The sequence below is a fragment of the Gadus macrocephalus genome, chromosome 20 (assembly GCF_031168955.1).
Source record: "Gadus macrocephalus chromosome 20, ASM3116895v1".
In the NCBI taxonomy this organism is placed as follows: Eukaryota; Metazoa; Chordata; class Actinopteri; order Gadiformes; family Gadidae; genus Gadus; species Gadus macrocephalus.
The window spans coordinates 19384681-19401039 of record NC_082401.1 but is presented as its reverse complement, the minus strand read 5'-3'; the positions used below and the strand labels follow the sequence as shown (position 1 = coordinate 19401039).

Here is a 16359-nt window from a genome sequence, read left to right as displayed (position 1 = left end):
CCCGCGCGGCACCGGAGCCGGCCGCGGCGGCGGCGGCGGCGGCACCCTCGCGGCGGCTACGGCGCCCGTTCTCGCCGCCGCCCGGCAGCTGTCGCTCCCGCTCCTTTCCCCCGTCGCTGGCCTTCCGGGACTCGTCCCTCGCCCGCTTCCTCTCGATGCAGCAGTTGAGCATCTTGGTGGAGAACCAGACGCCCGCACACAAGCGCACACACCCGCAAACAAACACACACAAATGCCCAAACACACACAGGCAGAGACAGAGGGTGCTGTTAGAAACACACTGCTATGGTAGGTCTGTGTGTCTGTGTGTGTGTGTGTGTGTGTGAGAGTCTGTGTGTCTGTGTGTCTGTGTGTCTGTGTGTCTGTGTGTCTGTGTCTGTGTCTGCGTATCGAGCTCAGAAGTGTCGGTACGTACATGGAATACCAATATACAATAACAAAGGGACTCTTTATCATTCTTTGCCGTTTTGAAATGTCTCGCCTTTCGGCCCATTCTTCATCTTTAGAGCCAACGACTCCACTCTCAACAACCTCATCTCTCAAAGAAGCGCCAGGCCTGCCACTTAATAACCACAAAGAACGCTTGGGCCGTAACAGATGGTGGCCGAAAGGGTTAAAAATAACAAAATAATAGAAACCGAAAGAACGGGAGGGGTGGGGGGTAACTCAGGTAAAGCAAGAACAATGAAGAAGGAAGAAACAGAGCGAAAAAGGAGAGAATGCGCGAAGCATATCTCACTGGGGGACGTCTCTGTTCCAGAGGATTCTAACCTCCCCTCCCGTCTTCTATCAGAGCTCCAGATGTCTCTCAGAGGCCCATTGCCTCGCTCTATTTTTACACAGCTGAACATGCCCAGGGCCAGAGAACAAAACACCACTGCAGGTAAATGACCTAGACTGTATGTAGGGGGGGGGGGGGGGGGGGGGGGGGGTTGGCCGCATCAGAGCGAAGGAGAGCACAAAGTCGGCTTCTAATGGATCGTGATCAACCAGCAGCTAATTGTTACAGATGAGGCTCTTGTTTGAGCTCATAATTCAAGTCTTAATGCAATCAAACTCAACATTCCTCCCCCCGTTGTTGTAGTGCTGCTGTTTTTTTTGGGGGGGGGGGGGGGGGGGTTGTGTAATTTTTCAAGCACATTAACCTTCGTACTGTTCCATGGCATCAGCGTTGAGCGGGTGGCCGATCAAATTAGCCGTTCATTTGGCTTAGCGGCATGATTGAAACGCAAATAAAGCCGGCTGAACAGAGAAATTGCTCAATTAAAAAACGTCCAAGTTCTTTAAATAATAACAATTGTGTATTTCGTAAATTGGCCATGACAGAGATAACTAATTTAACTCAATATAAGGGCAGTTAACAGTTAACTTTTTAAATTAATCTCATGTTTGCAAGAGGATCGTTCAAATTATACGCTTTTACATTAACGCAAAATATCTTGACATTGGTTAATTATCTTTGATTTCATTAACTCCATATTAGCTACAGCACCCTATTTCCTTCCTATTAAAGTCGAGCAAAGCCGTTGTGAAGTTAAGTATAGCCGAGTTATCTCAGATTTTAATGCGCAAGATGACGCACACCATCAAGGTGATACCTGAAACATTTCAGTACGAATTACATCTTGGGCTGATATTTTTTTCTTCTCCCTTCCTGTTGACAGCGTTATTGTGCGTGGGAGGTCATCGATTCCCTTTCCTGGCGAGTGAATCCGTTGTGATGCGATGCACACCATTTGATAGCCGTCCCCTCCCAGCGGTTGCTCATCAGCTTCAATTCAAATCAAACACTCACAGGCCCTCCTGGGACACTGGTAATTTTCTCCTAATATGTTTTGTATAGAGACGGGCGGCTCTCGGCTTGCAAAAAACACATATTTTAAATTGCTGTGTGCTTTGTTGGCTTTTCTTTTTCTGCCTTTGTTTTTTTTAAGAATCTCTGCAACATTTTAAACCCCCGTTTCATCCTTTATCACCATTTCAATCCTTATCCTGAATTATGCTTTTCAAAATGTAAATCAAGTAGACAAGTTGGCTTTGGTACAGGATTAAATTGGGAACCACCCCAATCGTGCGTTCAAAGTCTCACGGGACAAGAGACGCAAATTCTTAACCGTGGTGCTAGTGATGCTTCAACCGTGGACACATGCGTGGGCCAAGACTGCAAAATCCCCAGAGCTGAAACCCATCTCCGGCTATTTCTGCACCGTCCAATGACACACAGATGCAGAAAGCATCACACTGGATTTATTTTTGAAATCCAGTCCACTTTCAATAAAAATAGCTTGGTTAAAAACGACAGATCTCTTTCAGAATAGTCTCATTTGGAAGACTGGACATTGGACAGTATTTCACACAATTAGATCGCTGATATTGATATTTAACCTATTTTTGACTAAAATCAATGGACATCGTTTTTAACACTTGGGGAACTGTGAGACGTTGTCCAATGTGTTCTTAAAACAAGACTAATCTGAAATAAAGCAGCTCTCTTTTCTACAAGCTATTTTATTTGTGTGTGTGCATTGTGCGTGTGTACATACAGTATGTACGGGGTTTGTGTGTGTGTTCGCGTGTGTGTGTGTGTGTGTGTGTGTGTGTGTGTGTGTGTGTGTGTGTGTGTGTGTGTGTGTGTGTGTGTGTGTGTGTGTGTGTGTGTACGTCAGTGGTTACCTGGAGCTTCTGATGCAGCAGACAACAGCGGAGATCAGGGGCTCCGCTGGCCAGCCTAGGAGTTGGAGAGGAGGTGAGAGGGAGTCAGAAGAGAACATTCAGACCTGCAATACCATTCTCTAATTCGGGCTCGAAGGAGGTCGCATCCTAAGGGACACACAGTGAAGAGATACGGTTCATTTAAGAGCGCAGGTAGGGGTTAGGGCTAGGGTTGAACCAGGAAACTATATACTTTGGCTTTGAGCAAAAAGCAACCATAGCCATCTGTTTGAAATTGTTATTGTTGTTGGGAGGATAACCCCTTGAGATGAAACTTCTCGTTTTCGAGGGGGTCCATCTACATCTATCCATCTATCCAGGTCAGATGGCATGCAATTCAAAAATATATATTTGCGGTCAAATTTCTCACAATGAGTATTAAGTTTATTAAAGTTACAAGGTGTATTATTGACACAAAATATTCATCATGACTTTAGTACAGTGCCGCGGTGTCCAACTCGGTGATTCATCAAATGACAGCCCTGTGAGTCGGCTTGTGTCGGGTGTACCACCAATGCTCTGAAGGCAGGAACTGCACAGAAACGCACTAGTACATTCACTAGAATAAAAAGGCTGAAACGACAAACGGGAAACGTTGGTGGATTTACAATGCGCACACTTGGAAATCCAATAGCATTCAATGCGGAATCATATTATGCCTTTCCTTTCAAAGTTTGTACCTGTATTGTGCTCGCCTAATATCTATTATTATGCCCCTGTGCTTCCCCTCTGACTTCCTATGTAGACCGCGTGAGTTCATCTGAACGTCTTTGACGATGCCAACTGAATGAAAGCAGCCCTCGTTAGTAAAAATGTTATACAAGGTTGTCGCCATGGCAGCCGCCATACTGTGTATCCCGATCGGCTCTTTTTATGGGTCTCATAATTGAGACCTGCCCTCCTTGTTTAGAATAAAGAGCTGGGTTCCATTGAGGTGACTTTCTGTTTTCCAGTACTGAACATGATGATGATGATGATGATGATGACAAATAGCTGCATGCAAATAAGGGCGCTGGCACCATTAAAGATGTATGCTTTTACTATTTTGCGGTTGAATGTAATATGCAACGCTACGTACGGCTAGGTGAGCGATTGCGCGGCTTTCCACTTCAGGGTGGAAAAGGTTTAGAAAATGAAGGTCAGCCCTACCCTTAGCCGAGACCCCATGTTCTAGAAGAACTCCTGGGGGCAGACCGTACAGAGCCCTGACCCCAAACCAAAAACCTTGGTTTGGGGTCAGTTTATGAAGAGTTCAGAAGAGGGTTTTAATAAGTGTAATTCTTCAGTGGTCAGACAACAAGTTGTTGATATGAAATCTTAACAGACACATTACTACAGTTACCAACTGCTGGCTGAGTTTGGGCGCGCCAATTACGTACTTCCAATCATGTCGCCTCCAGTGACATGATTGGGTAATCAAATATGGAGGGACCAGAGAAGTGAAACGCCTGATGGTCTGCCATCAGCCTATAGATATTAATCTAGAGTCTGATTTGAGAGAATAGACCTACCCGTAGACTAGGTGGTTGTTCTCCCAGCGGAAGCGCATCTCTAGGACAAACTCCTGCCACAGATGGGCCAGGGCGCGCACGCCACCGTGGTAGAAGTTTACCAGGCACACGCACAGGGCCAGCCGATAGGTCAGACTGTCGCTGGGCGCCGACTTCAGCTGGTTGAACAGGTTCTGGAAGGAGAGGGAGTCAATGAGGCGGGTGGTCGGCATGAAGGACATTGCGGGGAAAAGTTTGGACTTCAACTTTTATAAACGTGGAAAGTGGCAGAAAGGGAATACCAATTATTCACTGGCTGCATGAAATGCCACTTGAAGAACTAATTATCGCAGCCTTTTGTACACAGACGGCATTTTCACAGATACAAAAAACACAAAGCCGCTTCTTTTTATCCGTCTTTAATGTGTAAATGAGCCCAGAGATTATTATTTTTTCCCTGCTCAAATTGTGAATTGTGCTCACTTGTAAATTGTGCACAATCCGATAGTTTGGCGAGGTGTTTGTTAGCGCTTCATCCGATAAAGGCTTTGAAGTGGCTGCGGAATTTCTCCTTTCCCTTATCTAAAGCAGAAACCTCTTTTTATCCTTGAATTGGCGTATTCAAGCCGCAGAACTACTGCCCTCCCCCCATAACTCCCTTTTCTCTCTCCCTCCCTCTCTGTGAACACCCCCTTTTCTCTTTAACGTGCCATTAAAGAGCAGCGGGAATAATTTGGGTCGGCGGGAGGCACGTTAGACCCACATAGTCGGAGTCTTTATCGGGCTCGGCCCTGCCGCCGGCGCTGGGTGGCGGCGCGGCGCGGCCGTCGCTGGCGTCCGAAGTCCCCGTCGAAGACCTCTCCACCGCCGCGTCCGGGAATAAATACTAAGAGGGGGGAGGGAGGGAAACGAAGAAGGGACGAAACACAGACGCGTTTTAAAACAAGGATATCTACCTACAAACACACACACACACACACACACACACAAAGACAAATATTCTGCCGGGCAGCATTAGGCTAAACTCAAAACCTCTGCAACACGTGTTTCTTAAGAAAGAGGAGCTGTGTGGGGGGGGGGGGGGAGTCGGATGAGCCGATAACATAAATAAATGACCCTAGCAGGGATGAAAGAGACGGGGGGGTTCTGACGGCGGAGGGAGCTGCGGTCCCCTTGGGAGGGCTTGTAGCTCCCTTTCTTTTAATAAGCTGTGATGTTTTATTCACAGCCCCGCTCGCCGGCTGGGCCTCTAGGGCGGGTTAAAAGGCCAGCCAGAGTATCGGTGTGGTCGGGGGGGGGGGCCTCCGGTCGGTGGACCCCTGCCCCACCCCCAGCAGACCCCCAGGTGCTGTGTCAGCTCCTCTATGATGTGGCGTATAAAGGAGGGGGGGGGGGGGGGAACCGACCATTTGCCAAAATCACACATAGACAGGGTCCGAAATGAACAGCCGATGGTGGATAACTTTGCTAATAATAAAATAATAAAAAGGTGCAGGGTAACTACGAAAAATTGCTTGTCTAAGTGGATTTTCCGTCTCCGGAAGGTAAAAAGCCGAAAGGGAATTTTGGACCCTGCAAGACAATGTTCTGAGAATGGACGAGATGATTAGACGAGACTGGATGGGAGAGGGAGAGGGAGAGGGAGAGGGAGACAAGACTGGATGGAAGGGGGAGGAAGGTAGACTAGACTGGTAGGTGAGGGAGGAAGATGGACTAAGAGGCACAGAGGGAGAAAGGGAGACTGGATGGGAGAGGCAGAGGGAGGATGGGAGACTAGAGTGGGTGGGAGAGGGAGGATGGGAGACTAGAGTGAGCTGGAGAGGGAGGGAGGATTGGAGACTAGAGTGGGTGGCAGAGGGAGGATGGGAGACTAGAGCGGAAGGGAGAAGGAGAGGGAGGATGGGAGACTAGAGTGGGTGGGAGAGGGAGGATGGGAGACTAGAGTGAGCTGGAGAGGGAGGGAGGATTGGAGACTAGAGTGGGTGGCAGAGGGAGGATGGGAGACTAGAGTGAGCTGGAGTGGGAGAGGGAGGATGGGAGACTAGAGTGGGTGGGAGAGGGAGGATGGGAGACTAGAGCGGAAGGGAGAAGGAGAGGGAGGATGGGAGACTAGAGTGGGTGGGAGAGGGAGAGGGAGGATGGGAGACTAGAGTGGGTGGGAGAGGGAGGATGGGAGACTAGAGTGAGCTGGAGAGGGAGAGGGAGGATGGGAGACTAGAGTGGGTGGGAGAGGGAGGATGGGAGACTAGAGTGAGCTGGAGAGGGAGAGGGAGGATTGGAGACTAGAGTGGGTGGGAGAGGGAGGATGGGAGACTAGAGTGGGCTGGAGAGGGAGAGGGAGGATGGGAGACTAGAGTGGGTGGGAGAGGGAGGATGGGAGACTAGAGTAGGTGGGAGAGGGAGGATGGGAGACTAGAGTGAGCTGGAGAGGGAGAGGGAGGATGGGAGACTAGAGTGAGCTGGAGAGGGAGAGGGAGGATTGGAGACTAGAGTGGGCGGGAGAGGGAGGATGGGAGACTAGAGTGGGTGGGAGAGGGAGGATGGGAGACTAGAGCGGAAGGGAGAAGGAGAGGGAGGATTGAAGACTAGAGTGGGTGGGAGAGGGAGGATGGGAGACTAGAGTGGGCGGGAGAGGGAGCGGTAGGAAGATAAAATAGACTTGATGGGAGGGGGAGTGGGGGGGAGTGGGGGGACCGAGTGTCTCACCAGCAGGATGGAGTTGAGCACGTCGTTGCTGAGCGGAGACTCGTCGACGCGGCGGTGGCGGCGGATGTGCTTGCGGGCGCTGTGCACCATGCTGGAGACGGACAGCTTTGACATGGGCGCGGCCGCCGGCTCCGTCAGCTTGGAGAGAGCCGCGCTGAGGTCAGTGTTCTCTGCGAGCCGCGGGACGACAAGGGAACAAGCGGCGTGGTTAAGCTCACCATCCCTGCGGAGTAATTACTAATCAAGTTAGCCGACGCAGGCAATTACACTGGACTCAGTATTTTTAACAACGATGATCCATTATATTGTGAGCGTGCGTGTGCGCGTGAATGTTAAGCCACGGTGTGCTTAAGATACAGACCGATATTGCTGTATCAACATCCATGTATCGGTTAATGTCTAATAACACCAGATTGCTACAAAAAACTGTACTACTTTCAAGCTCGGAGAGAGCTTAAAAACACATTGTCTAGCCCTGTGGGGGGAGATGGGGTTTGCATTCAGCTACGTGCCTTAATGGCTGTACAATCTTCGCAGTGTACCATCAGTGTACCATCAGTGCACCACACACACACACACACACACACACACACACACACACACACACACACACACACACACACACACACACACACACACACACACACACACACACACACACACACACACACACAGCCAGGGAAATTACCAGGCAACCGAGAGACAGGATGATGCTGAGAGGAGCATATGCTGCTTTGCATGCAGGGCTAAACAAACATGTTTATAGTCCCAGACTACCAATACATAAAGATACTGCAGTGGGGGCTTTGGTTATTTTCAGAGCCGCGTTCTGGGACATTTTTTAAAGAAAAAAAGAATGAAACTTGCAAATGCGTGGCGATCTACTAAGGGCTATCAAAGAGTACCGGTAGATAGATCACAAAATGTTGAAAGTCAGGCTTTGGGCTAGTTTTTCTTCTTTCCGGGGGAACGTAGACATCGTGTCTTTCTTTTGGAAAGCAGTGAGCGTTGGCGTTTATACGCAAAGGCGGTCGCACTGCTGTCGAAGACAGCGTTTTGGCAGAGTACAATACACTGTTCGCCTAATGATGCGAATGGATGATCCCACATGGAATCACTCATGTGGTATTGTGGTGCAGAGCACCAGCAGACAGTCAATTTGGTGGCAAACCTTTGTATTTGGTCTGTGCGGGTATGGCAATACCGAGTCAGATTTAAGGGTAGCTTTATATACTTAAGGGTGTGAAGTGAGTGGGCGATGGAGCATCGCAACTCGTATGACAATACATTGTTTTTGGCAGTCAGCCACAAGTTGTTTGAGGACAGTTTTTGGTAATTGCAAGACAGACCGGAAGCACAACAATAAGATAATCAGCAGCACAATTGTTTCCTGTAATCATCGACATAATATAATGTGAATGTAAATGTTACACCTGCACAGGCTTAATTTTCATTATTGCACACTCTCAAAACACCTTAATACACAGGCATTTACATTTTCACACATTTTTCATATTCCACACTCGTTATTTAACACGTTTTCACAGATGTCGCTGATGAGCTATGAATATTCACGTGGAGCAAGAATCGCAAGATTATAGTTATTATTCCAGAATAACACCTATGTTTCATTTAGCGCCTATTGTTTGATAGCTGTCATTCATCCTTCACCGATATTAATATTGCAGATTCTCTAATGGCACAAGGTCCTAATCTACCCCGAGATAACCAAACTGAAAATAAATCTATAAAGCTGTTGTCGATACAATCTGCTAACCCGACCCCAAAAAAACAAGCTCCTCCAATGGCGAGACAGAATGCTAACCTTTGCCCTCTTCCTCGGTCAATCCTCTGCCCAATATCTCCTCGGTGGATTCCTTCCTACAGCAAAGCTTGAAGAACTCGTTCAGGAAGTCTCCTGGGGAAGAGTGGGAGAGGTGGGCGATGGAGAGAGGATCAGTAAGCTCTGGGAGCAGACGAAAAACACATGCTTCAGTGTGCATCTCAATTCTGAGGCTACAAAGCTACACCGTGCTGTGTTTATTAGCTATAATGTACAGGGTAATTAAAACATGGTATCTAATTGATGTAGCTGGCATATTATTTACCTAGTTGAAGCCCCAATGAGGAGAAGGAAAACATTATGAAACAGTAGACATTGTTGGGGTGAATCCTAACCCAAATGACAAATTCTGAAAGTTTGTTTGTCCCCCAAACAAAAAGATAATAATAAGATAAGTTATTTTGATGTATTGAAAGGTTCCACGATAGTGGGTAAAGATGTTGGAAGAAGGGAAAGTAATGCGCTCATCATTTCTTAAACTAAACTGCCAGACATTCCATCAATGTTACAGAGCTTGTATTTAACCCACATCATAAACACATGAATCCAGTTTATGGTCACAAGAACAGAAATTCAGAAATTCCCACTTACCGATGTTTACTGCCATACCACTCTGTTGGTTTGTTCTTTTGAACCATACTCTGTTGTCCATAGACTGTGACTAATAGGCAAATGAACAGCATGCGACAGCTATGACTGCTATGCGTGTTTTGTTGATCATGCACAGAAAACAAAACGAGCAAATAGCCTTTTTCTGTCCATGTTATCAGATTATGAACACTGAAACAATCTTTTAAAGGGCTTCCACACAGACCTAACCGCTAGGGGGTAGCTCCTACCCACCAAGCTAATGGAACTTTCAACCCACTTTAGCTGTGCCACTGAAGGAGTCTATATGGACAGAACTGTGGAAGCTCTTTATTAGCACTATGCGCCACACCCGTGGTTGCCCTTCCATGACACATCTGTGCAATGGATCCGTGCAGGCCATCAACGCACAGCAGGAGGCCTATGGGGGGATAGGGAGTCCGCAGAGCAAGCACATGGAGACGGCCTCTTACCTAACAAGCATTGGGGATTTTCCGCTTTCCTGACTCGCACAGACCAGTGGGGGGCTTGGAGAGGGTCCAGGTCGCTGCCGGGTCACACACACAGAGCGCATATGGTCAGATGATCACACACGGAGAAAAGCAGAGAGCGCGTGTGTTCGTGTGCGTGTGCGTGCCAACCAGATCGTGTCACCTACACCGAGTACGATCAAGGTTGAAAGTATGCGGGGGCTAACTCAATATGTTCTGGTATTTTGTGGAGAGACATGGATTCCCACAATGTTTCACAATCCAATGAGAAGACCACACACAATCCAATGGATCTCCCCAAGTTCCTCTAAATTGCATGCATAACCTTTAGCAGTATTCTCATAACTGCAAAAACATTTAAACAAGCGCTTTCACATTTGCCCAAGGCTTCAAAATGTGCCACAAATAGCTGGGAATGTGAACCCAATATTTAGTAGTCGGCACATCGTAATATCTCTTAGTGCATTCAGCAGCCCTGCAGCCTCAATTAGAAACAAGTTTTTAAGTCTACAGTGGCATTCGCTTTATTTTACTGAATTCCCTTCCCTGGCATTTGCTTTTCAGATTTATTGCCACCCTTATTCTCCACTCTCTCGTTTTCGGGTGGAGGTATGTAAAGGAACAGGGTTGACAATGTCTTCTCGTCCTTGAATGACACACAAACCCGATGGAGGAGGTTTGAAGGCGAGGACTGTGTTTGCTGTGGTATTGTTAAAAAAAACAACATAAAAAACGAGTGGTTGGAGGGTTGGGCTTGTGATGAGATAAACACAAACATTACAGTCGACTATAATAACTCGCTGGCTGAGCAGCATTTCCTCAGCAACGCAGTGAAGCAGAGAATGATTCATTTGGAGGGAATCAGTGACTCTCATGATGATGGAAAGGCGCAGGATGAGACTACGGTACTTAGGCTTTCATGTAAGTAAATATATAGAAATGTATATACATACACGTCCCGATGTACATGCAGGTACATTAGAAGTGAATCATGATGATTAATGAACAGCAGAGCAGGTGGAGAGTTTATTTTGCATACAGTTTGGCCTCAAAAAATCCAAGGGAATTAAAACCGCGTTTTACCACCGCCAAAACATCAATTCTCCCACTCCTCATGGCGAAGGCTGTCGGAGAGAGTGCATTCTATTTTAATTAAGTAAAAACAATGAAAACACACGTCGCCATTTAATTAAGTGCGTTCCGGTTTTTTCCACTCGCTTTCTCGACGCACGTGTCTCGGTCGAGGAGCAGAGAGGGTTAGAAAAAATGATGGATTATGAAGTGGCGGTGATTGACACTTACGAGTAGACGTCGTTATCCACCACAATGCCTTCGGTCAGGTGCGGCCAAGTGGTGGCGAGGTGCAGCTCACTGAGGCGGTCGATAACGAGGAGGGAACAAACGAGAGAATGTCATTCTGCATTTCATCATTCAATCAACCGTCTTACCGGCGCATCAGCGTTGTTCCGTCCCTGATTTGACAGAAAATATCTCATTTAAAAAAATAGTATTGAAAATGTAAAAAGAAAGAAAAAAAACACTGAAATACAAGGGATGGCTGTGGGGGTGAGGGCGGGAGATAAATTAGGCGTGCATTGTCGTCATGGCTTCGGTGCCCTCACCTGATTGGGTCCTCGCAGGCGCCGAACGGAAGCTTGCCGAACTCCACCCCGCCCACCTCGCCTCCGAGAAGAGCGTCAAAGTCTGCCAGAACATATATCGAACACACCCCTCGCTCATTATCACCGTATGGGCTACGGATCAGAGTGATTTATTGCCAAAAGGACGGGTACCAAAACGCAACATGTAAACAACTCCTACCGATCGCCCTAGTTCATAGCTCTGAGGCGGGCAAAAAAAAAAGAAGAAGCAGGGTCAAAGCCACAGCCCACGTCCTTCAAAATACAGAATCGAAGGAATAACTTGTAAATAACCTTTCTGCTCTAACTACTGCTGCTTTCTCACACTGCAGGGGGATGGATGGATGCGGTGCCAGGCGGGAGTTATTTTTATTTTGGACTAAAACAACATATTTTGTTGACCTCCTTGTGGTTCCTCTGCCTTCTCTCCTGAACCACTTTGAATGGGGAGCTTCTCTTCGAGCCGCTAAAGGCCGTTGGGTAGAACACGCTGGTGAACACACAGAGCACGGCAGGGATGGGGGTTATATCAGCATCGCCCTCCTGTTGGGCGGCTGATACGCTTGGGTTCACTGATCTCGTTCACATTACTCACTTGGCCTCGCCGTGCATCCCCGACCCATGTCTGACGTCGCCATTATTCCTGTCAACCTTAAATATGAATTAAATCTAATTCTAAGCATCCGTTTCCAACTCTGTTTCCCCATCAAGAAAACTACATTTAATTTCAGTGTGCCGCATGAGTGGGCACGCTGAGAAGATTCAGCCGACTTTATTTTCCACCCATTCCCTGATTGGGCAACTAGCGTGAGCCGATTAAAAAAAAAGGGAGAACGACAGACCCTTGGAAAAAAACTGAAAACGATGAAAGACCAAGAAAGGAAGAAATGGCAGACTATCTCTTTAAGGCCGGGCCAGGGGATTGGCAGGTATAGGACCCCCCCCCCTGCTGTGTCGGGCTTTACCTGGAGGCTGCTGGGGCCAGGAGTACTGCTGCCAGTCTTGCAGGACGTAAGTGAAGCGGATGGCGATGGTGACGGGGGGCAGGGGGGTCAGGGGACAGCCCTGATGACAGGAAAGATAGGAAAACAAATAAAGAAGAGGAAGAAGAAGAAATATGACATATCAGATACATTAAGATAATGTATATCTACATGGAAAAATACCGGGAGGAAAGTGAACGCCAGAGAGCGGGAGGACACGTGAAGGGTATCAAAGAGGAGAGGAATTGGGACAAGGGCAAGAGGAAAGTCAGCTGTGGACCTGCGATGCAGAGGACATTTCAGGACAGCGGGACCGGGATTAGATTCATGCCCGTGGTCCACTCACACACCTGTCCGAGCGACCGTTTCTGCCCCCCCCCCGCCCCCCACGTTTTAGTTTTACTCATTGACGTGCGTCCGTGACACCACTCACTATCTTGGCCTTGAAGATGTCGAGCAGGCCAGACAGGTGGTTGTACTGGCTGGGCACCTTGCGGAGGTGGACCATTTCAAAATCGGTGCGCACGCCCGGACCCTGGCACTCCCCGGCGTACAGCCGCCTCCACTTCTGCTGGATCTGCACAAACATTGGCACCTGACTGCGGACACCGGGGCAGAGGAGGGACGGGAGGGAGGGAGGGATTTAATAAAAAAAAAAAAGTATTGTAAGTCCATGTCAGGTTGTTCCGTCAGATACCGTTGTAGGTGGTGGAGCAGGTTTTGCTGCTCACCCCACCACTCGCCCCCCTCCGGGCAAGCACGATTTCTACAGCAGCTGCACAGTGCCACCAGGTGGACGCTTGCGGAAGTGCAGCCAATAAACGCAAAGCGTTGAGAACCTCGGGATGTTGCGTTCATGTCGTTAACGACGGTCATTTCAACGTGAGGAGAGAGAGAGCTCACCCACTAATGACACTGCAATGCCACATAGGAGCAGTTTTGTGAACATTACATTCATTGTCTGAGACAGCTCGCGTCCAGTGTCATTTAAACCCAATATAATTAGCATATTCATGACTGTTATGTATTGTATCTCCCCCTATGCCTTTCTGTCTACAGCAGCAGTGAGAGAAGAAGGGGGGTAGGGGGGGCAGGTGACCCGAGCTGTTGCCGCCTGCTGCCGGCATTTCAGTTGCTATGGATACTGATTGACCCAACGTGATCCGACGCCACAGCGAGAGTTCTGCACGCCCACCATGTTTCTATTTAAAAATCAAAGGGCTGCTTGATGTATAACAACCTGCGGATGTAAAGAAATAAAGAAAATCTGCCTTGATTACACATTGTTTTTTTTCCTCACATCAAGTCTGCGCTCGCTTCCTCATTGCGGGTTAACAATAAATAAATGTATGATTTTGTATTATTTAAAAAATCAGTTGACTGTGAACCAGATCACGTGACCCAGCTCATATCAAGCAGCTGATGAACAACAGCACAGCAGACCATCTCCACCAGGCCACAGCCAGCTACAAACAAACCCTGTTCACCTCACACCTCGCACAGACACACACACACACACACACACACACACAACAATCAGTGTCTGCAAATTAATAAATGTAGACGTAATCCATTCCTGGGATGTCACCATGGATACACGTCGCTGGTGAGACGTGCTGATGTGCATAAGCTGTCCAAAAAATGCACAGTAACTTGGCAGCGATTACAAAGCAGCACAATGACGCTGTCAAGCAATTATCTTCGCCATTGTCATTGCACCTGTAGTGAGATGTCTCATGTCAGTAATGTTGGGAAAATTATTCAGAGGAAAGGAAAGTTGCCATCTGACAAATGACGGATCATCGAAATAAGCAACAGTACCCTTTGCGTGCCATATTGACTCAAAGCAATTTCTACTCCTGATTCGATTTTTTTAGGACAATATGATTGCATCTACTCTAACAACAGTCTTACCAAAGTTGGCAAACAATTTTAATAGCTGTCTTTATTTTTAGCATTTGAGCTAAATATTGGCTTGACATTTTTAGTCTCAATTAGTCTGAGACAGACAACCATAAAGCAAGCCTTACCATTTTCAAGTAAAATAAAGATTCCAAAATATGTATCTTCCTATAGAAAACGATATGGCTACGGGTATATGTCTACTAAAACGCCCAAAAAACAGGTTCCCTACCTCTTTGGCGCAGTGGCAGTGAAGGAGCTGGTTGGGGCACCATCAAGGATTAGTGATTCCCAGTGTGGAACCACCAATAAATTACCTAAAGTTCGTCCCACACTATTTAGGTCTAATTTTTTTTAGAAAACACTTGCAATGTAAAAAATCTACAACTTTTGAGTTTTAACTCAATGGTCGGTTCATCGATACAAAATCAAGAGTAGGATGGTAGGATGTGATCTCGTCACTCATGCACACGTTTTTCAACCAGCTCGCCGAGGATCCCACTGAATCCGTTATTTTGTCTCACAACAGCAGAACGAGTTCATTCATTGCTCATTGAATTGTCAGTGCATGTAGTGCATGCATTGGATATTCATGAAATACCCCCTCATTCATCTCCGTAATTGGTGGCCAGCTGAGCACAGCCAGCGAAAGTGCAGGAAGAGAAACTGGGAACCGAGAATATGCTCCTCGACAATGTTCGGAAAAGCAAATGTGCCGACAAATGCATTTGCTTGCATTATGGCAATGCAGGCACAACTTAATCAGCACATTTTAAAATACTACAAACTAAAGGCTTAACTGTGTGCTGCTTTACATCTGTCACAGGGCTCACTCAAGGATCATCTCTGCATTGCTTTGTTTTTGTGTGCTAACCAACTGATGCGCAACGCATACTACTCCATGGTAATTGCACAATGGAATAGTGTATCGCTTCCATGATACAATCCAAAAAATATCTCCAGCACTGCACTTTAGGGTATGTTACTTTGCACACCAATTCGGTGGCATGCCTATTCCAACATCGTCATGACTTTTCACAGCCCAAAACTCATTAACTATAAAACGTCTTCCTTCTGGAATGTAACCGCAGCTATCTCACAGGGAATCAGATTGAAGATCTTCCGTCTCCATTCTGTGACTGTCTACATTGTGCTTTATACAAGATATGCAGAGAAGATTGATCAATAACGCAACCCTGATTTTAAACCAGCTCCAATCACACATCAGACCTAGATCAAACATACCTGTTAAACCTTGTGAAATGAAAAGCTTTCTCAACCTAATAACTAAACCTTATTTAATTTCCGATATGATTATCTTATAACAAAAAACTCATTCTCAAAAAAATATTTGTATCTATTTATACCCAAGCTCAAAGATCTTCATCCAATACCATGAAATAACCATTTATACTTAAACCTAAATAACTTTTTGTGCACAGATGCACTTTTAGATTCAAACATTTTAAAATCATGACTTAGTCTTCTTCTCAAGAATATAACTCTTCGACCAACGGCTTAATAAATCCAGTGTGCTTCTCTCTAAATCAGATAAATGGTCATGGTACTGTAGCATTAAATGCAATCAGTGAGGGAGCGCATGTTTAATACCTAAACATGCATGCAGCATCACGTTAAAATGCTATCAGAGAATGAGCAAACGGCGCGTCCTCTGTGCATTCATGGATATGATTTCCACCGTCACGTGGTATGCCATCGTTTCCATTCTCGTCCTCTCCTCCTTATCGCAACTCGCAGGCTCCCCCATCTGGTATAAATTGCCATTAAACACACACAGCCAAAGTTCCAGCAACGTATACAGCTATCTGCTCGCATTAGGACCACCATTAGGAGCCACAGGTCACCCAAAGGTTTAAGTACATACTGACAGCATACTGTACACGAGAGCAGCACAGCATGAAGGAATAATTTGCATTTGTATTTTGTCTTGTTGACACTCATAGACAACAATGAAAAAAAATTCAATAAGAACGATGCAAAATA

At 46.8% G+C, this 16359-nt stretch overlaps 1 protein-coding gene across 1 annotated transcript in view; it reads right to left on the bottom strand.

The window, feature by feature from the left end:
• The window catches only part of rab3gap1 (RAB3 GTPase activating protein subunit 1), a 45282-nt gene that overhangs the window by 25536 nt on the left and 3387 nt on the right, over positions 1–16359 (bottom strand). Inside the window, exons 7-17 of the mRNA XM_060040407.1 lie at positions 12887–13052; positions 12436–12535; positions 11453–11534; positions 11133–11201; positions 9813–9886; positions 8734–8826; positions 6909–7078; positions 4966–5088; positions 4224–4396; positions 2674–2728; positions 1–172 (exon numbers count right to left, since the gene is read on the bottom strand). The exon at positions 1–172 is cut by the window's left edge and continues 218 nt beyond it. Of these exons, the coding sequence (XP_059896390.1) occupies positions 1–172; positions 2674–2728; positions 4224–4396; positions 4966–5088; positions 6909–7078; positions 8734–8826; positions 9813–9886; positions 11133–11201; positions 11453–11534; positions 12436–12535; positions 12887–13052 (1277 nt within the window). The remainder of the gene's footprint in view (positions 173–2673; positions 2729–4223; positions 4397–4965; positions 5089–6908; positions 7079–8733; positions 8827–9812; positions 9887–11132; positions 11202–11452; positions 11535–12435; positions 12536–12886; positions 13053–16359) is intronic.